General features: G+C 39.6%; 1 protein-coding gene and 1 long non-coding RNA gene across 2 annotated transcripts; both read right to left on the reverse strand.

Annotated features, from left to right (window-relative positions):
• Nucleotides 1-1,749: 1,749 nt before the first annotated feature.
• Nucleotides 1,750-16,849, reverse strand: LOC142871470 (endogenous retrovirus group K member 5 Gag polyprotein). Its single transcript, XM_076004049.1, has 2 exons — nucleotides 11,662-16,849; nucleotides 1,750-11,346 (listed from the first exon to the last, which is right to left on the reverse strand). Exon 1 carries the CDS (start codon nucleotides 16,808-16,810, stop codon nucleotides 15,215-15,217), a length of 1,596 nt encoding a protein of 531 aa, XP_075860164.1. The 5' UTR covers nucleotides 16,811-16,849; the 3' UTR covers nucleotides 1,750-11,346; nucleotides 11,662-15,214.
• On the reverse strand, nucleotides 1,750-17,350 carry LOC142871471 (uncharacterized). The gene is made up of 2 exons (XR_012919725.1): nucleotides 16,848-17,350; nucleotides 1,750-9,363 (listed from the first exon to the last, which is right to left on the reverse strand). It is a non-coding gene; the product is annotated as an uncharacterized LOC142871471 (long non-coding RNA).
• Between the last annotated feature and the right edge of the window lie 8,293 nt (nucleotides 17,351-25,643).

Genomic DNA, 25,643 nt, shown 5'->3' on the forward strand with positions numbered 1-25,643 from the left:
ACTTTTGTAATTGTAAAATGGCTTTTAGAAATAATCGATGGTCAATTCAACTGTGACAAAATGACCTACATGAGCGTCCACGTTTACAGCATGTTGAGCCTAAAGCGTTATTTGTTGTGTCCTCATTCTTAAAAACGTAATTGATTTCTGAAAAATAATGTTTATGATAATAAACGTTACTCCCACCACTTAGTATTCTTGCATGTACATCTAGTAGAACATTAAAACGCTATTCAGCATTTAGCAAGAGTTAATCTTGACACATGAAAGTGGATCCCAAAACTGGGGTCTAGCTTGAAGGCCAAGTGGACTCTTGGCTTTATGGGGGAAAGAATTAAAGAGAGAGCCCACAGAGTAAGGCAAAAGCTAGTTTATTGATGTAAAAGAAAAAAAGGAGGCTGCCCATAGAGCGGCCGCTATCTCTCAGAGCAACGGAGAGTAAGTAGCACTTTGTGAATTTCTGGGCTCTTTTTTTTTTTTGAGACAGTCTTACTCTGTTGCCTGGGCTGGAGTGCGTTAGCGCCAACCTAGCTCACATCACCCTCAAACTCCTGGGCTCAAGCAATCCTTCTGCCTCAGCCTCCTGAGTAGCTGGGACTACAGGTGTGCGCCACCATGCCACACTAATTTTTGCTGTTTTTAGTTGGCCAATTAATTTCTTTATATTTTTAGTAGAGATGGGGTCTTGCTCTTGTTCAGGCTGGTTTCAAACTCCTGACCTTGGCCTCCCAGAGTGCTAGGATTACAGGCGTGAGCCACCATCCTGGTCCTGGGGTCTTATTTTATACATTGTATTTCATTTTATGTTAAGCAGGACTATTGCTGGAAATTCCTTGGCCAACAGAGTTGAAAACAGGGCACAGTGCAGGAATAAGAAATGAGACAGTAGAAGAGAAAAATTGGGGCAGGGGACTCAAGTCTTCTCCAGACCAAGAGCCCGGCTGAGTTCCTCACTTTTATTTATTTCTCTTAAGCTGTTGATCTGGGCAATATCAGGGGTTCGAGATGCCCCTACATAAGTGGGTCCCCAGGCAATGTGCACTGCAAGAGATGAGGGAGACAAAAGACATGGACATGAGAAACAAGGTGTAAGGGTGTGGGCACACAGGTACCAAGGTGGTACTGACTGAAGTCTAGCACCCACTTTTATTCTTTTTAATGTTATAGATTACAATGATTTCACCTGAAAAGGTCATGGATTACAATGTATATCAGTTTCAAGGTTCCTCAAAAAGTCACAAGGTGCCTTAGCTAATTACTCTTTTATCTATAGAAGCAGGAACACATAACTCATTACTAAGCACAACTATGCCTTAAGGTATGTATAGATAGTATCTCTGAACTCAGTAGCTGTGGCCCATTCAATAGAGGAACAAAGAGATTATGTACTTCTTCCTGGGAGGTTAGCTTCCCATTAACTGAGGTGTTCTACTGAGAAAAGGAGGGAAGGAACAGCCTGGTGTTATTAAGTATTGGAGTCTGATGTCCCTTCTCCCGGGCTGACATTTTGCAATCTTCCTTCGCAGCCGTGGGTGGCTTCCATGTCAAGCTGCACTATGGCTTTTTAAGCATGAGGCCCCTTAGCCTTTAAGGTGGGAGTCTGCTTTGCTGTACTCCCAGATCACTTGGAATGTCCCCCATCTAGGCAGTAAACTTCTGCCCTTATCTCCAGCTCCTGCCTAGAGAAATGGGGTCTCTAAGTCCCAGTAGACTTATTCATGTCAACAGAAAAAAAAAAGCCAAACTCTGTAATTTTAAAGACATTTATTCTGAGCCAAACTTGAGGACCATAACCCAGAGCCACCCCCAAGAAGCCTTGAGCAAGTGGACTCGCTGTGGCTGGGTTACAGTTTGGTTTCATACAGTTCAGGGAAACAGGGGTTACAGGTAGTCATTAAAGTCAGACATACATTGGCTTGGCAAGAAAAGGGGGGGCATCTCGAAGGGGGGCTTACAGGCTATAGGTGGGTTTAAAAATTCTTTGACTTGTAATTGGTAAAAGACATGAGGCTTTATCTAGAGGCTTGGAATGTTTCAAAATAAGGAGCTGTTTATCAGAAAAGCCACCTGACAAATGGACATGGATTTGTTGTGTAAATTGAGGACCTGTAGGTTTGTCTTGAATATACCCTTAGGCCTGCTAATGGGTTACAAAGGAAGTCCCCAAGAAGGGAGGGGGGCATGATGAGGCCTGTCTGATCTCCTTCCTCCTGGCAGGCAATTTAACTTTAGGATATTCCTTTGGCCACGAGGGGGTCCATTCATTCAGTCAGCCTGTGTGCGTGGGGGGGGTGAACCTTAAAATTTTATTTTAGTTCACAATTTCCCCCTTTCGGCCAAAATATGGCAGAAGCAGCATCTATGGCCAAACTTTCATTTTGTCCCATCCGTTGCCAGGGTGGTGTGGCTACCTGCCCCGGGTCCATCCAGTCCCTCGGTGGGACCCTTGTGGCCAAGAGGACTGAGGAGCCAAAAGGCGGGTTACAGCTAATTAAATATTTTAAGCCAAACAGGACTGGAGACAGACAGGCACTCATCAACACTTTAAAACCTTCTAGGTGAGACATAAGAATAAAATCCAAAATGTCAAAGGCAAAGCTACAAAACTAATTTACCTATAAGTATTGACGTACTATATTCTTGGGTTTAGTGGTAGACTTGTAGCAAATATAAGCACCATTAACATTTAAGAGAAGGGAATTTTAGAGACTTTAGTCTCTAGTAATTTATAGTAAGGTGGCTGATAAATTACTCATTATATTTCCTTTTGTATAAATCCATAACTGATAAAAATTATACACAGGAAATTCTAAGTCTATAGAAAGCAGGAAAAAAAACTTTTATGATTGGGATGGATATCTGCAGCATGTGGCCTCAAAAGACAAAGTTATTTTAGTTAGTATTCCTTTAGGCTTCTGTGTTCCCCTCTTTGATCTGGAGGGTCTAAACTAATTCCATCCCTCAGAATTGGCCCTTACAATCTGACACACCCACTCTTCCACGATAGTCCCTGGGCCTAGAGAGAGGATATTTGAACAGGGCTTTGGCAGATTTCATGGTTCTAAGGTCCCAGAGATCAGATAAACTTGCTATTTACAAAAAATTTTTCAGGACTCTGGAAAACAAAAGAATTAAAAATGTTTTATATAAAGAGTCTTTTTATAAAAATTTAGTTTGGTCTCACGAGGTTGAGTTAGCTATACTCATGGTCGTATCAGTTTTCTAATTAAAGTCCTGGAAGGTTGTTTTGTTTTAGTCCAATGGTATATAATCTCCAAAGCTATCAGAAACCAGTCTTCAAGTGGATTTATCAGTCCTTTCCATGACGATTTATCAGTCCTTTCCATGACTTTACTTGAAGAAACCAACTTCGGACTTAGCCAGAAAGAACCACTTTCTGAGATGAAGCAAAGTAAAAGAATTTCTTTTAAAGATGATAAAACTTGGACTAGCCATGGTTAGAGAAAATTGACAAACCAAATTATGTTGTGACATACAGTAATTTATATAATAACCATAATTATTACTGATAATATACACCAAAACATTTCAATATTTTACAATCCTAGAACATATTTTAATAATATACAAGTATACTCCAAAGAAAGTTAAATGCCATTTCATATTTGACAATGTTCCCTGGATGGTTTTGACACACCAAATAAACCTAATGTCTGTCTTAGACTTTAGTGATCCTGATGTAGAAAAAGCTAGTTTAAGGTCAAAGGCTGGATTTAGAATTTAAGTTTTGGAAAGTTTGTCACATATCAAAGTCTTAAAACTTTTGTTCAAATACAATCACAAACCACTATAAAATAAGGGTCATTTATCTAAACAAGAAAGATAGTCATCAAAAGATTCTAAAGGTGATAAAGTTACATGGGTGTAAACCTTAACTCTTTTAAAGTTTAGTTTTTCTTTTTAGTTAGTCAAAACCTAATAAAGAGAGTACTAGGATTATCTGATAAAGTATAAAATCTTTGCTTCTTTTAGGTCAGTTACCAAAATTAAAGAAAAACCTTCTGTAGTGATTTTTTTTTAAAAAAGGAAACATGTTATAGAATGTTATAGAATCAAAATGAGTACATCATGTCATTTCATTAAGAGTAAATTAGTATCTACAGAAATCTTTGTTTTAGCAAAAAAAAAAAATTTGTTTTAAATTATAGCCAACTGGACCATATACAAAATTCCTTAATAAATTCCCTTTCATAAACTTTATCCCAACCAGCATGTACCATACATTATCTACAAAACATACCTTAAAACTTTCTGTTTTGTCCTAACATTCTCTTTTCTTAAATAACCAATCATTTTAGAACAAAAACTTCCATGCAAGATCATTTCTTTACATTATTCTTTCTGTTTAACCTTTCTTACCAAAAACATATTTCTATATGCATTGCCTTTTTACATCTTTTTCTTACAAGTGGAATTTTGTTTTCTAAATGAATTTTGATTCAATCTTTAAATAACCCATGAATTAGACAAAGAAATATATATATTTTAATAAGAACACATTCTGTTTCTTTTATAATTTTTCTTACTAAAAACATCTTAGTCTTTGTATACCTTATATATAGAATTACATGCATTGACTAGAATTGTTATTTTAGTAACTTTAAATTTTAGTGAAAACTTAAAGAGCAGGAAGTCATGAATCATCATAAGACATTTTGTTGTTATGAAGCAAGATTGCAGGTTACTATAAAATTATAGCCAAACTGATAATTCAAATATTTTTCTAAAATGCAGAAATTCTATTATTGAGAGACTCAGTTTGTCAAACAAGTATAAGACCTAATAGACATGATTCTGCAAGTGGTTGCCAAAAAAAGAAAAAGAAAAAACCAAAAATAATAAAAGAAGTAAAAAAAAAAAAAAGACCTAATATACAAATTGAAGTACAAGTTAATGAGGAGGCTGAATCTGTCTTGCTTTCTTTCTCTTTCTTTTTGCAGTTTATTAAAAGGTGAATAAAAAATATTTTATTATTCCTATTAATATCATATGGCAATCTAGTTTAAAAGAGTAAAACCAAATTTCATTGTATTAGTGTATTAATGATAAAGTTAATTTTAATAAACTCTTATAAACAAATCCATCTAATTTTAACCAATTTGAATGTAAGTTAAGACTTTTATAAACCTTCTATAACCTTTAACTTTTACATCCACTTAATTTTTAATGATCATTTACATATTATAGTAGTTTCAACAACCAATAAAGTAAACAAAATTATCTTTTAACAAAACTAATACTTATGTCTTATAACATTCAAAAAAAATTTTTGTATAGAATTGTTTCCCTTTCATCTAGAAGTTTCATAATCTCAACTCTTAGAAATACCTAGGAAGTTATAATAACTTTGATCTGTTAGTCACCAACTTTATTAGCATTCCTAAATATAAAGATATCAAGGTATAAGCTTAAACTTATGTTTAAGAACTAATGTTCTAGTATTTCATCTTATAATGACCTAGAAATTTTATGATTATTTTTAACTTAACATAATGACTTTAAGATTTTAAATTATATGAAAACTTCATTTGTATTTACCTAATTTATCTTATTTATCTTAGCAGTTCACTTAGATTCCAGCTATTAGTTTAAGTTACTTTTCTGTTAACTATTTTTATATCCTGTAAATTAAATATATAACACAGAACAGGGATCAAAATACAGTTTTAGTTATTGTTTTTTTTTTAATTTTAAACTCATAAATCTTACCAAGAAAAAATAAATAGGTATTTCAATAAGACTTGTTATTTTAAACAAATATAACATCACTTCTAAATTTTATAAACATAGTATACATTTTAGAATATGCTGTTTAAAGGTATTAGTTAATTAGATTCTTCCAAAACATCACATCCCAAAACAAAATCTATTGACATCATAGGGCTCAAAGTGTCTCTGGCCCCCAAAGTTTGGGTGCAAAGGCCACTGTTCCCCTAAAGACTGGCTGAAAATTTACTGACATGAAGATTAATAGGATTAATAGGAGCAAGAATTAAAACTTACGCACAGACACCTTCAGAATGAACACTCAAAGATGGAGGGGAAATTGTCCATTTCTTTTTCATGTTTAAAGTATGGACAGCTGTGTAGAAATATGATTTGACAAAAAGGGTATGAGCTAATTCTGACAGGCTTAGTGGCAGAACGAGCAAGGCTTTTTATATTTAGATTCTGCTTGGTCTCTCTGAGTGTGCATTCCTTCCTTATGGATGCAGGGCAAGGCCTTTTCTGAAATAAGGTTTTACAGTGAAAACGTAGTGAAAGTAGGTCAGATAATTACCTTATGGCCATTTTACATAGAATAATTTTAGGTTTTACGGCTAGCTTTCAGAAAAAGGGGTTCTGGCCTTTACAACCTGCCTTGGGTAGAGGGATTCTGGTTTTTATGGCTAGCTTCAGGGGAACAATTGGTACAAGAGGCAAGCAGACAAGGCTAGGTCAGAAATTTTTGCTTCTGAAGCCTTCATTTTAAGTTAGTTTTCTAAATCCCATCAATGTAAGATCACTAGACTGTAGACTGAGGAAAAAATTTTCATTGCCAATCATTATCACCTCAAACAATGATACAAAGTGGTAACATGCTTTTTACATAAGGATCAAGATTAAGCTGTTTTAAAAACAATCTGAATAGTTTCAAAACAATTTTTTGGGGGGTGTAAACTTGAATACATGCAATATTTATAAAGAGTAAGACTGTTTTGAGAGTCTCTTTTGATTTTAACTCATTATTCACTTTTTATCTTAAATTACTATACAAAAATTAATAATTTAGAAATTTTTTCCCTAGGCACCAACTTTGTTACAGCAACATAATGTACACACAACTGGCTAGCTTGTAAAGAGTAGGACAAAAATGGACAAGACCAAGGGAAAACTAAAGCTTCCAATTTAAGCTCTTCTAACTACAACTTCTAGGACAACTTTGAATCCATAACAGTAATGTTAATATTAGATGATAGTGAGTTAGAAACACCTTTTGTGTGTCTCTCTACAGACATTGAATTGGTGGAAGTAAAACTGTATCTGCAGTTAGGATTAAAAGACCAAAATCAAAATGTTTTCATAAACCTTTGATCATAAGTTTGTTATTTTGCTCTACTTGGTGTTTTATTTATTCTAATTTGCTGACACTTAGGCATATTTGCATTTTTACCTTAAAGTTAAACACATAGATATTTTTTGTTGGTAACTCAGATTTAGTGATTATCATTAGACCAAACATTAAATTTACTTTACTTATCAAAAATTACACATTATTTTGTCTTTGGCTGAGTTTATGTTTTCATAACATTTATGTCAAATCTTGACACCTCAAAAACATAAAAATGTCCAGTAAAACCAAGTCAAAAACAAATGTTTGCTGACAATTTGAAAACATTTCTACTATTACTTTCCTAATAACACCTTTTAATTTTTTTAATAGTAACCCAGCTTATTTACCAAAGATTTTACTAAATTCATGTGAAGCATTTGGGTTTGATTTATGAGCACTACTTTATTTTTAAGCCAGTCCGGAACCATGTAAGCACAAACACATGAACATACACAAAACATACCTAAACATATACACTCTCACACACATACAAAGTTCTAATAGATTTTCACCCTACAACCCTACCCGTGAAATGGTAACACAAACTCAGCAGTCTGTAAAAGACAGCTGGATCTGAATTTCTTCTGATGAGACTGGAACTTGCTCATGTGGCAAACTTTAGTTGCTCTGAGAGGTAACCTAATTAGCCCTGTGGATCAAATTTTTGGGTAAAGTAGTTTCCATGGCAGTTTGATTTTAAAAAACCATTACCCCCCCCCTTTTTTTTTTCAGTTCAAAATGAGTTTTCAATGTTTGCATTTTAGCTAGAACTGGCTGCAGGATCTCCAGTAGCCTTTCAATTGTAAATACCATAAACAAAAAATTTGGCAGTTCAGTCATTACATTGGTTGGAGGGATATTAATTACTTGCTTTTGTTTTTTCATAGTCTGGAGGTGCCTCTGTCCAAAAGCAAAGGAAACGAGACCAGCAGATAGCCATGGTGATACTCCTCCACAAGGTGTCAACAATTTGGCATATTAGGAAATGAATCATTAGCAGTGGCAACCAAATTAAAGGTCCAGGAAGGTAACAAAGTAAGTTGGAAATTGGTGTCACTACGATTTCTGACTATGACCGTCCATGTCTGTTGAGAGGGTTGGAAGCAGTCAGCTCCAGCCCCCAAACAAACTGGGGGGCCTTCAGTGCCCACTGTATGATTTTTATGACAGTTCCCTCCTCAAGGAGGAACAATAGACCCCTTATATCATACGGTCTGGGAAGCCAATTGGAATCACTGATGAAAATAGGGAAAGATGTATCACTTCAGTAAACAATCCTATTTAGTGGAGGATTTAGAATGTAAGCCTAATATTGATTACTGTGGGCCAAAGGCTCACCAACCACTGTGAATAATGGAGATAATAGCAAGAAATAAGATTTACAGACATTTTTGGAGTGCTGTTTTGAGTAAAGATCACCGTCCTTTTCAGGGTCATCTTCACCATTTCCTCTATTTTTTTTTTTTGATGGGATGTTTATTTATTTAGCAGTTTAAAAATATGTTGCTGAAAACACATAAAGCCACTGAAAACTCCTCTGAGCGTAGTGGTCAGCGAGATGATGTGGGAGCAGCTTCGTAGGAAGCACGGTGTCCACGATGCCAGGACACACATGGCTGTGCAGCGGGCAGGAAGTGGATGATGGACTGCCACCTAGCAGTGGCCAGCCGGGCAGCGGTGGCGGGGAGGGGGGGGAGAGCTGTCCTCTGTTTCTCTTCTTTAACATTCTGTTTTCCAAAATTCTTTTTGCAATCGGATATATTGAAAATATTATTTCAATTTGTAAAAGGCAATCCAGGCACCATCTCCTTCTAGAAGGTTTCCTGGCAGTGCTCCATCCCCAGTAGGACTAGTCACTGTTTCAATGGTCACCTGGTGTCCCTGAAAATCTCTTTCTTCTAGTATTTCTTTTCTCCATCTCGTGAGAAAAGCAGCGCAAACGTACAAGTGGAAATGAGAAAAGCCCTCGGGTTCGGACTGGTAGGTGTCCCACAGGCGGATGGTGCAGCGGAGGGGCAGCTCCCGCATCAGCAGGTTGTTCTTCCAGTGGAAGGCAAATGCAGGTATCTCACCTTGTGCTGGTCCAGGTGCCGATGGACTTGCTCCTCAATGCGGCTCACGAGCTCTTCCAACATTTTCACTTTCATTTGAATCCCAGGTTGGGCAAAGGTGTAGTTGCCCTGAATGCAATCCAGGATGTCAAACCATGTTCTTTTCCTATTCATGGCAGGGCTTGATCTGGCCATCATCTGTTAAAATACAAGCAAATCCTCGACCGCAAGTATTACCCACCCTTCTTTCCATTGATTTATACTTTCATCTTTCCACCAGACAGGCTGGTGAGGAAGGGAGACAGATCGTTTATCCTTCTCCCAGTGTTTTTCTACTGCTGTTGCGGTTTCTTCTTTTCAAATATTCAAAAAATTTAGAGTAAATAAGGCTTGATTTATCCTATCTCTAGGTGTACAAACTCCTCCCTCTTTTTGTTAGCCAGAATATTTTTTTAAAGTTTGATGAGTATGTTCTATAATAGATTGACCTTAAGGATTATACGGAATGCCAGTAATACATTTACTATTCCGGCATGAGCAGAAATCAGCAAATGCATGAGCAGAGTAAGCAGGACCGTTGTCTGTTTTTATGGCAGCAGGAATAGCCACACTAGAGAAACAAGAATATAAATGAGAAAGTACATGATGAACAGTTTCTCCTGTGGAGGGAGTGACCATTATGAAGCCCGAGTAAATATCTTCTGTAACATGCACTACACTGAGTTTACCAAATTCAGGGATGTGCGTAACATTTATCTGCCAAAGTTCATTAGGTGAAAGTCCTCTGGGATTAACTCCAGAGGGAAGTCTGGGTTGATTAATAATTTGACTTGTAGGGCAGTGAGATACAATGTTTGGCTTGATTAGTTGTGATCTTAAACTTTTTTTTTTTTTTATTTGAGACAGAGTCTCACTTTGTTGCCCAGGCTAGAGTGAGTGCCGTGGCGACAGCCTAGCTCACAGCAACCTCAATCTCCTGGGCTTAAGTGATCCTACTACCTCAGCCTCCTGAGTAGTTGGGACTACAGGCATGTGCCACCATGCCCAGCTAATTTTTTGTATATAAATTTTTAGTTGGTCAATTAATTTCTTTCTACTTTTTTTTAGTAGACATGGGGTCTCGCTCAGGCTGGTTTCGAACTCCTGACCTCGAGCGATCTGCCTGCCTCGGCCTCCCAGAGTACTAGGATTACAGGCGATCTTAAACTTTTGAACTAAATCTTTAGTATTAATAATACAAGTCCCTTGAAGGAATTGTATAGCATCTTGAACTGAGCCAATAAGTAATTGATCCATCTTCTCATTATCGGCAGCCAATGGCCCTGAAAGGTGAGTATGAGATCTAATATGGGTAATAAATAAGAGACTGGCGATTATTGATTGTAGATGTTGTAACAAAGTAGAGATTTAATCATTAGATGTGATAGTAATTGTCTCTATAGTATGAACTACTGGAACAACATATTGTGAATCTGAGACAATATTCAGTGGAGAGGTGACATCCTGCAAAAGTTGAGCAACTGCCTGTAACACTACCTTGACCATACCTTTGTTATCGGTCCGGAATATCCTGCTCAACCAGTATTGCTGCTGTCAGTAAAGAAATTAGGAGGTTGAGGAATTGGCACAGATTTCACTATTTTAGGTAAAATCCATTGAGATAAACATTGTTCTTTGGGTAATGATTATCAATTGTTCCCACAAAATCAAATAAACCCAATTGCCAGTCTATATTTTGCTGATATGCCATTCGAATTTGAGAAAAAGTTAAGGGAATCACTATTTTAATAGGGTCTTAACCACTTAATTGTCTAAGCCGTTGTGGCCCTTAAATGTAAGTTGTTCAATTTTATCTAGATAAGTAACAAGATGCTTTTGCTGTCTCTGTGGTAAAAATATCCATTCAACTATATCTTCTTCTTGAATTAGTGTAGCAAAGGGAGAGTATTCTGAAGGATAAACGATTAAATCTATGCCCTTCATGAGATCCATTCTAGATAACTGAGCATTATGTATGTGAGAGTGGATCCAATTTAATTCTTCCCTGGCCGTTTCTGTCATTTATCGAGGACTATTGAGATCAAGATCAGGGTCACCCTTTACTATATTAAATAAATTGCTTAGAGCATAAGTGGGGATACCTAACATAGGTCTAAGCCAATTATTGTCTCCTAACAGTTTCTGGAAATCATTTTTTTTTTTTTGAGACAGAGTCTCACTTTCTTGCCTAGGCTAGAGTGACTGCCGTGGCGTCAGCCTAGCTCACAGCAACCTCAAACTCCTGGGCTCGAGTGATCCTTCTGCCTCAGCCTCCCGGGTAGCTGGGACTACAGGCATGCGCCACCATGCCCGGCTAATTTTTTATATATATATCAGTTGGCCAATTAATTTCTTTCTATTTATAGTAGAGACGGGGTCTCGCTCTTGCTCAGGCTGGTTTCGAACTCCTGACCTTGAGCAATCCGCCCGCCTCGGCCTCCCAAGAGCTAGGATTACATGGAAATCATTTAAAGTTTGCAATTTGCTTATTCTAATTTGTACTTTTTGAGGGACTATTTTATTTTGGTCTATAAGAGATCTTAGGTGACAAAATGGGTATTCCTGTTGAATTTTATCTTCTGCAATAATTAGACCACATTGAGGCAACAACTGCCTAGCTTCAGAATACAATTGATATACATTTTGTCGTGAGAGGCTGGCAAATCAAATATCATCCATATAATGAATAATATAACTATGAAGAAAATGATTTCTCAATTGCTCCAAAGGTAGGTTGACAAATTGTTGACACAAAGTAGGGCTGTTAGGCATGCCCTGAGGTAGCACCTTCCATTGGTATCTTTGAGTGGCCTGTAAAAGGCAAACTTTTCTCTGTCCTGAATTTGTAATGGAATACTAAAGAAACAATCTTTTAAATCTATCATCAATAAATGCCAATCTTTAGGAATCATAGTTGGGGTGGGAGACCCGGCTGAAGGGTCCCCATAGGTTGGATGACGGAATTAATTTTTCTCAGGTCTGTTAATATATGCGACTTGCCAGATTTTTTCTTGATCACAAATACTGGGGAGTTCCAAGGACTAGTGAACTCCTCTATATGACCTGCTTGTAGGTGTCCTCAACTAGAGATTGTAAGGCACCAAGCTTTTGATTTAGTAACCACTGTTCAACCCATATCGGGATCTTGTGTGATCCATTTAAGGGGCAAAGCGTAGTGATGCTCTTTAACAATGGCTGCTATCCCAAATTTGGATAGCCTAGTCCATGTTTAGCCAAATGTTCTTTATGAACTAAAAAAGTTGTTGTTCCTTGTTCTCTTTTTCCTAGGCCATGACAAGGATTGAAATTCATATTAAGCATAATTTGTTTTGCTGTTTTAGAAAGAGAAGGAATACTAACAAAAGCTGCCCATTGTAGTAAATCACGGCCCCATAAATTAATGGCAATATCAGCCACTTAAGGCTGCAGGTGGCAGATTGATCATCTGGGACCTGACAATTTAAAATATTTTGGCTTTGGAATATATTAGTCATTGTCCCAATTCCTGTGAATACTGTGGGGACCTGTTGTAAAGACCAATGAGTTAGCCAGAATCTTTTAGCTGTTCATAGTAACATCGGCCCCAGTATCAACGAGTCTAGAAAATGTTTTCCATTCAGTTTTAACTGCATTTGCGGTTTTTGGTCATTAATAAATGTCTGCCAATATGCTCGGTTTCCTGTGCTGCCAAAGCCTCCTTGTGGGAGTCAGGGTTCCTCCAGCATTCCCGTGAACTGTGAGGCCCCAAGTGAAATCCCACATCAATATTTATTGTTACAGCAAATAGTTGTCCTTAAAGAATTATGTATACGGTTCATTCATTGAGGTTTCTATGGGACCCTTACCTAATTCTATCTACAAGTATAGACGGTTACAAAATTTTTCTAGGATAAACATGTTAAGTCCTAAGTAAGAACAGACCTAGCTGATCATACAAATTAAAAAGATAAAATGTATAAAGTGAGAACACTGAGTCTGTATACTACTCTAATCTACTTCTTTTTTTTTTTGAGGCAGAGTCTCACTCTGTTGCCCAGGCTAGAGTGCTGTGGCATCACCCTAGGTCACAGCAACTTCAAACTCCTGGGCTCAAGCAATCCTGCTGCCTCAGCCTCCCAAGTTGCTGGGACTACAGGCATGAGCCAACATGCCCAGCTAATTTTTCATATATATATATATATATATATATATATATATATATACACACACACACACACACTTTTAGTTGTCCAGCTAATTTCTTTGTATTTTTTTAGTAGAGATGAGGGTCTGTTGCTCAGAGCAGGTCTCGAACTCCTGAGCAAGTTCAAAGGATCCGCTGGCCTTGGCCTCCCAGAGTGCTAGGATTACAGGCGTGAGATACCATGCCTGGCTTCTAATCTACTTCTCTAAATACAGAGACAAGTGGTCAGGAGTGAAGCAGGAATAGCCTGAAGTTTAAGATAGTTCCAGTTGCATGTTATCTGCTAGGCAGGCATTTTAATCAGCTTCTCCACCAAGGACCCAAACCGAGCTTTTGCCTGGCAAAAAAAACTCAAGGTGATGGCCAGCAGTGTGTCCTCTGACAATGCCTCCATTGTTGGGAGCAGCTTCTATTCTGTGAACATATCCACAGATTCCTTCAAGGCATAGCCCTGTAAAACTCCTGAAACCAGGCCGGGCGTGGTGGCTCATGCCTGTAATCCTAGCACTCTGGGAGGCTGAAGTGGGCGGATTGCTTGAGGTCAGGAGTTTGAAACCAGTCTGAGCAAGAGCGAGACCCCATCTCTACTATAAATAGAAAGAAATTAATTGGCTAACTAATATATATAGAAAAAATTAGCTGGACATGGTGGCCCATGCCTATAGTCCCAGCTACTCGGGAGGCTGAGGCAGCAGGATTGATTGAGCCCAGGAGTTTAAGGTTGCTGTGATGTAGGCTGACGCCACGGCACTCACTCTAGCCTGGGCAACAAAGCGAGACTCTGTCTCAAAAAAAAACAAAACTCCTGAAACGTTTCATGTCTCTTAGTTTATTTTCCCAATAAGCTATGTGGTCTCCAGCTTGTATTTGATATTGGATGGCCAAACTCATCATGATAGAAATTTCTCCTTCATAATCCGAATCAATAACATCTAGATGGACTGAGACACCCTATGATGTCAGACTACTTCTACTTATAATCAATCCTACCAAAGGAAAAAAAAAAAAAAAAGAATAGGCCCAAACACTCCAGTGTGTCAACGGAAAAAAGCCAAACTCTGCAAAATAATTTTAAAGAGATTTATTTGGAGTCAAACTTGAGGACCATGACCTGGAGCCACTGCCAAGAGGCCTTGGGCAAGTAGACTCTCCGTGGCTGGGTTATAGTTCGGTTTTATACATTTTCAGAGACCGGGGTTACAGGCAAAGTCACAAATCAATACATGAGAGGCATATATTGGTTTGGCCCAAAAAGGAGGGCCATCTCTAAGGGGGGGTGCTTATAGGTTATAGGTGGGTTTAAAGATTCTTTAGATTGTAACTGGCTAAAGATATGAAGCTTTGTCTAAAGGCTTGGAATATTTTAACTTAAACTGTCTACCAGAGATAAGCCACCATTTGTTGCATACATTGAGGACCTGCAGGTTTGTCTTGCATACCCTTCAGCCTGTTAATGGGTTACAAAGGAAGTCTCTAAGAAGGGAGTGGGGGCATGATAAGGCATGTCTGACCTCCCCCTTCCTGGCAGGCAACTTTGCCCTAGGATATTGGGCCCATTCAGTCAGCTGGTGGTGGGGGGGTGAGCATTTTAGTTTACAAGTGGGTACCCTATAAATACCCATAGATGGTATCAATAATAATATATAATTGTGAGATGGGAGGTCTAAGGCAGCACTTCTGGCTGTGGTGGGGGATAAATCACTGATTGGGAGTTTTGGGGCTGCCACACTGGGTATTGTAGATTCTGATTGCCCGTGTTGTTTTTCTCCGGGGGTGGGGGGATGGGGGTGGGGATGGGGGTGTCAGGCCCTGATTCCTGTAGCCCAACTAGGGAAGGAGGTGGCCATCAGCATGATATTTAGAACGGCATTGCTTAGCCCAATGCCTCCCCTTTTCACAGCGGGGACATAATCCAGGGGAAGGACAAATAGGTTGGTTATTACTGAAATCCATTTTCTTAGGAGTCTGATGACACACATTTTTCGTGTGCCCCAGTTTTCCACAATTAAAACATAACTTCTGACCTATCCCTTTAGTAATAGCCTCTGCTAACAATTGCATCTTGTGTGCATTAGAGCCAATATATTGGCATGCTTTAATATATTCTCCTATAGAGGCTGCTCTTGCTTTCAATGGTCTCAAGGCGCGCTGACATTCCGAATTTGCATTATTGAAAGCCAAAGTTAGCAATAGCAACTCACGAAAGGCCGGCTGGGAAACAGTTTTAGTTAATAAATCCTCCAATCTAGAAATAAATTCCTCATATGGCTCATGACTGCCTTGTTTTACTTCAGTAAAGGATGGTGTTAGGTTTTCCCAAGCTTTTAAACAACAAAGGCGAACCTGAACAATAGCTTGATCTGTATACTGTAACTGAGCTTGTCTCCCAAGCCAGGCACCTCCACCCGTCAGCTGTTCTTCTGTTATCAAAACTGGCGGGATTAGGGCTGCATTTTGAGCGGCTTGTAGGTAAGCCTCATGGGACCACCATTCCTTAAAGAACATAAATTCAAAGGATGTAAGAACAGCTCGGGCAAGTGTTTTCCAGCCCCAAGGAATTAGCCTTTCTGTTTCAGCCAGGGCTCGAATAAGTCTCATGGTATAAGGGGAATTAGCGCCATAGGAAATGCAAACTTGCTTTAGTTCTTTCAAAGTTTTAAGTGGAATGGGATTATGTTCATATTGTACATCCCCCTGAGGATATTGATTATCTAGGGGAACATCAGTCAAAGTTACAGGAAAAAGATAAGCCTCAAGGTCTCCCTCTAGTTGGGCTCTCCTAATTCCTTCCTGAAGAGGAGTACAAGCTCTCCGCACCATAATTTTAGCTTTAGGAGGTGCCAGAAATGGATTTGTATCTGCTAATAGAGGGGCAGTTGGTTGTAATTTATGGGATCCAGGAAAAGGAGGTGGTAGAAGAAACTCTTCCTTTCTTAAATTTCCCTCAAGTCTGTCCATGGATCCACGACGGGGACTAGCAGCTGCAATTGAGGGATCATTTTCCTCACTCAATGGCTCAGCCAGCAACTCACATCGATCCTCATTTTTGGTGACCGGACCAATGTCCTGACCTAAAGTTTCTTCTCCCCTACTTAACTCTTGCTCACGCCTATCTTCTGCATCACCTTCCCTGGACTCAAAGTTGGATAGCAACGGCTCTAACGCCAGAGAAATTAAACTACACAACGACCACACTGAAAGAGGGATTCTTTCCCCTTGCTGATGGGCCCGTCGCAGAGCGCGGACGGTCAGCCGCCACTGTCGTGGCTCCAGGGGTCCCGGGGGAGGGAACCGGTCACAGTGTTTTGCAATCAGATAAAACAACTCCTCAAAACTCTGCCTCTTTACATACACTCCTGAATTTTTTAAGAGAGTTTGCAAATGCGGAATATATTCAGAACGTTTAGACTGATTTTGCCCCATTGCTACCTGATTATAGAATCCCCGAGGTTGCACTTACCCGCCCTCTGCAGAAACGACTTCGACTCCCCGGGTCCTGGCGAAGTAATGCGGAAACTTCCTTCACTCCGGTGAGGCCTTTTGTCTTCAGGGCCCCGTGGCACAAGAACTTAAATTTGGGAATGTGGCCAGGCTTGTTTTCAAGCTGGTTGGGCGTTCCTGGAGCAGTTCCGGGAGCAGTTTTCTGCCCCAGGAGAGAAACTTGTTCTCAGTTCCTCCGGCCCTTAGAAAGTCCCGGCCACTGGGAAAACAAAACAGCCACACCCATGCAGACTGTTACATCCGCAGAGGTTCTTATGCCAGCAATCTCCTTAGGTCAGTCTAACATTTCTAAGTTACCCCACAGACTATTAATTGGATTTCTGAGAAAGGGGTGGGGACTCTTTTTTAACCACAATCAAGGGTTCCTCCTCTTTTTAAACCACATACTGTAACTTCTGAGAGTTTGTAAACTGCCCTGGTACTTGTGGGAGTTTCCTTTAGTATGCTATAATGCATCATAAGTAGCTGTGAGGGTAACCTGAGATCAGTTTTTATGGCCTTCTTAGTTCTAGCCGGTTTGGATCAGTTTCTCCACCACCTTCTGTTTTATCTGGTTTGGGTCTTATGACTCCTTATAGTGTCAGGCCTGCCAGTTCCTTATCTCAATCTGATGGCTAGAGAGAAAAAACTATTCCCTACAATTTTCAAAGACTTTGCAGGGGTTACCTACGTTTGTCCTTTTGGCGGGTAATATAGACGAACATTTAAAAAACCACCAGTCTACCGCCGGGCGCTGTGGCTCACGCCTGTAATCCTAGCTCTTGGGAGGCCGAGGCGGGCGGATTGCTGGAGGTCAGGAGTTCAAAACCAGCCTGAGCAAGAGCGAGACCCCGTCTCTACTATAAATAGAAAGAAATTAATTGGCCAACTGATATATATAAAAAATTAGCCGGGCATGGTGGCGCATGCCTGTAGTCCCAGCTACTCGGGAGGCTGAGGCAGGAGGATCGCTTGAGCCCAGGAGTTTGAGGTTGCTGTGAGCTAGGCTGACACCATGGCACTCTAGCCTGGGCAACAGAGTGAGACTCTGTCTCAAAAAAAAAAAAAAAAAAAGCACCAGTCTAAAGTATTACAAGTGGCCCAGCGTGGTGGCTCAGGCCTGTAATCCTGGCACTCTGGGAGGCCTAGGTGGGCAGAGACCAGCCTGAACAAGAGTGAGACCCCATCTCTACTAAAAAAATAGAAAGAAATTAGCTGGACAACTAAAAAATATAAAGAAAAATTAGCTGGGCATGGTGGTGCATGCCTGTAGTCCCAGGTACTCCAGCTACTCAGGAGGCTGAGGCAGGAGGATCACTTGAGCCCAGGAGTTTGAGGTTGCTGTGAGCTAGGCTGACACCATGGCACTCTAGCCTGGGCAACAGAGTGAGACTCTGTCTCAAAATAAATAAATTGTGAACTAAAATAAAATTTTAAGACTCACCCACCCACCGGCTGACTGAATGGACCCCTGTGTGGCCAAAGGAATATCCTAAAACTAAATTGCTTGCCAGGAGGAGGAAAGTCAGACATGCCTCATCATGCCCCCATCCCTTCTTTGAGACATCCTTTGTAACCCATTAACAGGCCTAAGCATATGCAAGACAAACCTGCAGGTCCTCAATTTACACAACAAATCTATGTCCTGTGGCTTATCTCTGATAACAGCTCCGTATTTTAAAACATTTCAAGCCTCTAGACAAAGCTTCATGTCTTTAACCAATTACAAGCCAAAGAATCTTTAAATCCACCTATAACCTGTAAGCCCCCTCCCCCATGGCCTACCTTTTTGGGCCAATCCAATGTATGCCTCCCATGTATTGATTTACGACTTTACCTGTAACCCCTGTTTCCCTGAACACCGAATAAAGCCAAACTGTAACCCAGCCACAGCGAGTCCAGTTGCTCAAGGCTTCTTGGGAGTGGCTCCAGGTCATGGTCCTCAAATTTGGCTGAGAATAAATCTCTTTAAAATTATTTTACAGAGTTTGGCTTTTTTCCATTGACGAAAGAAAGGAAAGAAAAGAAAAAATTACAAGTGCATTCAATGTGCTCTGAACTTCCAGGTACAGTTGGGAACTGGGAAAATCTCAGAATCTTGTAAAACCATTATAATTTTAATTAAATCGAGTGGAAATGCTCAAAAATCAAGAATATAAAAAAAGGCCTCAATCCTTTATTTAGCATTACTTGGGTTGTTGAAGCATGAATTCAGTAATCGAATGTTAAATAATCTAAATATATGAAAGTTACAGTAACAGTAAAGTGGTAACTTTAAAGTGGAACACTGGTATGTGTAAGGCTGATGGCGGGCCCCCTCCCTTCCCTAGTTCAAAAAAGAAAAGGCTCCTGAGGTCAGACCTGCCAAGGACAAAACTGCCAGGCCCTGCTGGCTGAGAGGATCCACACCCAGATGTCCACCTGGATAAGAATGTTTTGGCTCCTGGATTTCACAAATACCTCCAGCCCCTCCTTTCCTCAATGACCACCCAAGGTCACAATGGAAAATCCCCAGCTCTTCCCGCCAAAAGTTTCTACCCAGGCCCAAAAGATATAAAAGGCCTCAGCCCCTTCAAACGGGCGCGACTTCTGGGGCCCCCCTCTCTTTGGACCCCAGAACCTCGTCCACGAGTGTATAATAAAGCCACGTGGTTTGGCCCCAACTCTCTCCCTCTCTGTCTTTTCTTCTCACCGCCGCCAAAAAACCTTACAGTATGTACTGCCAAAAACTTACCTTCCTAATTGTAGATTCTCAAAAAAGACATGTAGTTCCCAAAATATTTTAAATAAGAGTATTTTATTAAGTAAGGTTAAATACGGTGGCTCACACCTGTAATCCTAGCACTCTGGGAGGCCGAGGCAGGTGGATTGCTTGAGGTCCGGAGTTCGAAACCAGCCTGAGCAAGAGCCAGCCTGAGCAAGAGCGAGACCCCGTCTCTACTATAAATAGAAAGAAATTAATTGGCCAACTAATATATATAGAAAAAATTAGCCTGGCGTGGTGGTGCATGCCTGTAGTCCCAGCTACTCGGGAGGCTGAGGCAGGAGGATTGCTTGAGCCCAGGAGTTTGAGGTTGCTGTGAGCTAGGCTGACGCCATGGCACTCACTCTAGCCTGGACAACAAAGCAAGACTCTGTCTCAAAAAAAAAAAAAAAAAGGTTAAATAAGATAATGTTTTTTTTTTTTTTTTTTAATTTTTTTTTTTTTTTTATAGTAGAGACGGGGTCTTGCTCTTGCTCAGGCTGGTTTTGAACTCCCGACCTCGAGCAATCCGCCCGCCTCGGCCTCCCAGAGAGCTAGGATTACAGGCGTGAGCCACCGCGCCCGGCCAAGATAATGTTTTAATGAAAGCAAAATAAACATATATCAGTTTTTGAGATCTCATTGCCCTTTTCCACATCCTCCCCTTGGTCTACTCTGTTTTAATGGTTGAAATACTTGGATCACATTCTAGAGTGTACCCAAATTTTTGGTCTTAGTGGACTGTTTGTGAATCCACACTTTTCTCTTTACTACCATGCAAATAAAATCTGTCTTTTGACCTCATCTACTGTTGGAAGCAAGGACCCCCAAAGACCCTCAACTCCCCTATGACTCGTCCTACGCTTCGCCCTGGAAAATTCCCGGAGGAAAATAGCACTCCACCCTCCAGCTATAGCTCCGAGAAGAATGCATTCCATGATGTGCTGACCATGGAATTCTCCAGGGTGTGCTAACTGCAATTGTTCCCGACCACCTGCCAGGTTGGGGATGAGTAACCAGTCACAAACAGCTTCGATACCGATAAGACGCTGATTGGGGATGATTAGCCCAGACCCAAGACTCATCGTCACCCCACTCTCTTTTTCTGTTTCTACTTCCTTGTTTCTGTATGCTTATAAAACCTACTAAGAATCCAAGTAAAGTAGACCTTGACAACCCTTTGCTTGGTCTCGTTCCTTTCTCTCACCCATCTCTTTCAGGCACGGTCCCCCTTGACCCCACGAGTAACATAAGGTCCCTCGGGCCGGGACAATCCACTCTCTATTACCTCAAGCTAGTTTCCATTGTAGACTGACTGAAAATGGAACTACAAAAGGAGTTTAAAATCGGGATACAGGTTTTTGACACACACAAAAAAATCAAAGAAATAACATCTAGATTTGTTTTCCTTCTGTTTTGCTCTCTTTTTTTTTTTTTTTTTTTGAGACAGAGTCTCGCTTTGTTGCCCAGGCTAGAGTGAGTGCCGTGGCGTCAGCCTAGCTCACAGCAACCTCAAACTCCCGGGCTCAAGCAATCCTCCTGCCTCAGCCTCCCGAGTAGCTAGGACTACAGGCATGCGCCACCATGCCTGGCCGGTTTTTTCTATATATATTAGTTGGCCAATTAATTTCTTTCTATTTATAGTGGAGACAGGGTCTTGCTCAGGCTGGTTTCAAACTCCTGACCTCAAGCAATCCGCCTGCCTCGGCCTCCCAGAATGCTAGGATTACAGGCATGAGCCACCGTGGCCCGCTTGTTTTCCTTATGTAAAATTAGTTCCTTTTCTTTCCGGCCTACACACTACACTCATTTCCTCCTCTCTGTTTTGTTAATTAATTAATGCTATTAATTTTCAAAACCCAGTTCACTTTGCACTAAGCCTTCTTTAACATCTTGATCTTCCTTTTGCAAACTCCAATTGCACTTAAAATTACTTTTCATTTCTTTTATTTTCCTGGCTTTCTGGCACATACTAAGCATTCAACAGATAATTGGATTTCCTTGACTTTTCCCTTCATTTGTGCCCATAGTGAACTTTACTTACTTTGTAGCTCACTAGGCTTGAGCTAGTAAGATCATAGTCACATCAGATTCTTACAGAAGGAGGTCACAATCTATGGACAATATAGTCTTGTCTGCCTTAGCACATTGGATCCAGATCTTGGAGGTAGGTTTTTTTTTAATGGTAAATATCAATAAATATAAGTAGTTAACAAATGTACACCCTACACATCAGACCTCTGTCAACCAAAACCAAAAACAAAAATACACACACAAAAAAAAAGAAAGAAAAATATCTTGGCCAGGCGTGGTGGCTCACACCTGTAATCCTAGCACTCTGGGAGGCTGAGGCAGGAGGATTGCTCAAGGTTAGGAGTTCGAAACCAGCCTGAGCAAGAGCAAGACCCCATTTCTACTAAAAATAGACAGAAATTAATTGGCCAACTAAAAATACATAGAAAAAAATTAGCTGGGCATGGTGGCACATGCCTGTAGTCCCAGCTACTAGGGAGGCTGAGGCAGGAGGATTGCTTGAGCCCAGGAGTCTGAGGTTGCTGTGAGCTAGCCTGATGCCACAGCACTCTAGCCTGGGCAACAGAGTGAGATTCTGTCTCAAAAAAAAAACAAAACAACAACAAATAAATAGAAACAAATTAATTGGCCAACTAAAAATATATATAGAAAAAATTAGCCGGGCATGGTGGCACATGCCTGCAGTCCCAGATACTTGGGAGGCTGAGGAAGAAGGATCCCTTGAGCCCAGGAGTTTGAGGTTGCTGTGAGCTAGGCTGACACCATGGCACTCTAGCCCAGGCAACAGAGTGAGACTCTGTCTCAAAAAAAAAAAAAAAAAAAAAAAAAAAAAAAAGAAAAGAAAAGAAAAGAAAAGAAAAATTTCTCCAAACATGTTGAATTTATTTGGAAATGGAGAACAATTATAATTCAGGATGCACAGAATGGCAAGCCAAAGTGTTTCCAGTGAGGGAAGTGTAAACGAAAGCTTTTATTGGCAAAAAGGAGAAGTTCACATAAATTTTCAAGAAACAGAGTTCATTGGTTCCAGAGGCTCAAAGCCAGAATTGTCATCAGTGCATTGGTGAATATGCTGTTACTGGGCAAGTGTTCTTTTAAGAGCATCTTATCTGAATTTCTGTAGTCCTAAAGAATGATAATAATAAACCTTGTCATAGAAATAATATATATATATGTCTGAAACGTGCAAGCTGTGTAAAGCTAGAGATGTATGAAGGACATGAAGGGATTTCTTGTGGGGTTTTTAGGAAGTCCTTGGAAACAGTTCTTATCCTAAACATACAAATGTAAGCCCCCCTCCTTTGTGCCTTACTGGCTGTATTTGTCTGACAAAAGTTATTTCATCCTGGCATCTGTAACTTTCAAAGCTCTGTAGTGGGCTACTTTTCTTTGATGACATTCTTTGATCAACTTGTGTTTCTAGTATGATTTCCTAATTAATACTCACCTTTTGATTCTTAGAACTACTACGTCAATTCAGAGCTGTGTTACTTCTCTCTTGCTAAACTTACCAGGTCTTCTTGCTTCAATACATTTATTCATTCATTTAATATTTATTGTGTTCTTGTTGTATGCTAGCAGCTATGTTAAATGATTAGAAGGCAAAGATGAGTTTACAGTGCTTAGAAGGGAAGTAAACCAACTATTACACTATAATGGGATAAATGTTTGGTGAAGCCTTAAAGGAGTATAAATAAAATAGCCAGATGATGAAATAATTTGTTTGCTAAACCAAGGCCTTTGGACTTTAACCTGAAAGTTCTGGAAAATCTTTAAAAAATTTTAAGCAGGAATAAATTCACACATGTTCAGGAAAGTTCTTGTGGTCAGTAAAGAGGTTACATTGGTGGTAGAGCAAGCCTGGAGGCAGGGATATCAGTTAGGCAGGTAATGTAATAATCTACCATTCACACTGCAGCCCAGTAAAATTTCTAGAGGGATCTCCTGCTATAGAATCCTAAAGTTTTGGAGCTGAAACACAGTTTACAGATATTCTTCTTCAATTCTCTCCTTTTACACAAGAGGGAATGGAATTAAAAGAGTAAAGTTATAGTATCTGCCCATTACCTCACAGTGTTAGAATAAACAGGGCTAGAACTCAGGTCTCAGATGCTGCATTTAATTTCTCCCAAAAACCTTTATGGATTTCCACTCTTGACAATTTGATTAAATATAGTTGCCCAAAGGCTTGTCTGTTGCTTCCTTTGGAATCCAGGTCCTTTACCCAGCAAGACAAATTGCTCCAGGGCAGCCTTTGTGGTTTTTCAGTTCCTACTTAGTAGCTGGTCCTTGGGATTCCCCTTTCTCAGAGCTAAACTCTGCATTTTAAAACATGTGATATTTCATCCATCATATTTGGGTCTTCTCAGCAAGAGGAATTTTAGGTTATCATGTCCAAAATACTGTTGTACGATTACTTACTTATATGCCTATCTTTACCTCTAGATGGCAAGCTTCCTGGAGTCTGAGTCACTACTATTATATAGAAGGTCTAGCATAGTATTTACATATAGTAGGTACTCAATGCATATTTGTAGAAAGAATAAACAAATTTTGCTTTTAGCTTATTCATTTAACAAATATTTATGAAAGCCTGCATTGTCCTAGAATGGAGCAATCATACATTCAATTAATATTGCTTGTGTTGGGGTAATTAGCTAGCCATATGGGAGGGGAAAAAAGCTGGATTTCTCCCCTTTTCCTGCAGGGGACAGTGAAATAAATTTTAGGTGGATTCAAGATTTAAAATAAAAATGGAAATGTCAAAATAGCACAGGAAAAACACATAAGTTTTTAAGAATTTTGATGCAAAATCTAAAAGGAGTAATGCAACAAGTTCATAAATTTTAATACATAGATGTTAAAACTTTTTGTATGGAAAAGTATGTCATAAGCAAATTAAAGAAATAAGTAAGAATCTGAGATGGTGATGAATAAAATAACTATGCAACTATTATGGAGGTCAAAGGTGTATTTCCTTGCATGTTAAGTACAAATAGATAAACTACACATCAGCAATACATTAAGAAAGTGGGCTGGGGACTCAAAGAAGTTCCCAGATAAAAGTATATGTCTGGCTTATAAACACAGGGAAATATACTCAGCCTTATCAAAAATCAAACTAAAACAACACTTACCAATTGTAGGCTATGTGAATGACAAATTTTAAAAAGTTTGCTAATTTAATCTTTTTTTTTTTTTTTTTTGAGACAGAGTCTCACTTTGTTGTCCAGGCTAGAGTGAGTGCCGTGGCGTCAGCCTAGCTCACAGCAACCTCAAACTCCTGGGCTTGAGTGATCCTTCTGCCTCAGCCTCCCGAGTAGCTGGGACTACAGGCATGCGCCACCATGCCCGGCTAATTTTTTATATATATATATCAGTTGGCCAATTAATTTCTTTCTATTTATAGTAGAGACGGGGTCTCGCTCTTGCTCAGGCTGGTTTTGAACTCCTGACCTTGAGCAATCCGCCCGCCTCGGCCTCCCAAGAGCTAGGATTACAGGCGTGAGCCACAGCGCCTGGCCAAAGTTTGCTAATTTATACTGTTGAGAGCTTGTGGGGAACAGGTACTCTATATGGGTATGAGTCTGAATTGTTATTAATATAATTTCTACAGGGAAAGTTATAAATATCTATAAAAGCTCATATTCTTTGGACTAGTAGCTCCATTGTCAGAATGCTATTTTATTTTGTTTGTTTGTTTATTTACTTATTTATTTTCATAGAGACAGGGTCTTGCTCTGTCACTCAGGCTGGAGTGGCAGGATCATCGCTTACTGTAACCTTGAACTCATGGGCTCAAGCAATTTGCCTGCCTCAGCCTCCCAAAGTGCTAGGATTACAGGCATGAGATACTGTGCCTGGTCTGAGAATGCTATTTTATAGACATACTTTATTATATATATCTATGTCTATAGATACTGACATACTTTTATAAAATCTTATTTTATAGACTTATTTTATTATCTCTATATATCTATATCTATCTACCTATAGATA

Source organism: Microcebus murinus, chromosome 6 (genome assembly GCF_040939455.1).
Source record: "Microcebus murinus isolate Inina chromosome 6, M.murinus_Inina_mat1.0, whole genome shotgun sequence".
NCBI lineage: Eukaryota > Metazoa > Chordata > Mammalia > Primates > Cheirogaleidae > Microcebus > Microcebus murinus.

Coding starts and splice junctions, on each gene's coding strand:
- LOC142871470 (XM_076004049.1), bottom strand. CDS start 16,810: ATGGGGCAAAATCAGTCTAAACGTTCTGAATATATTCCGCATTTGCAA.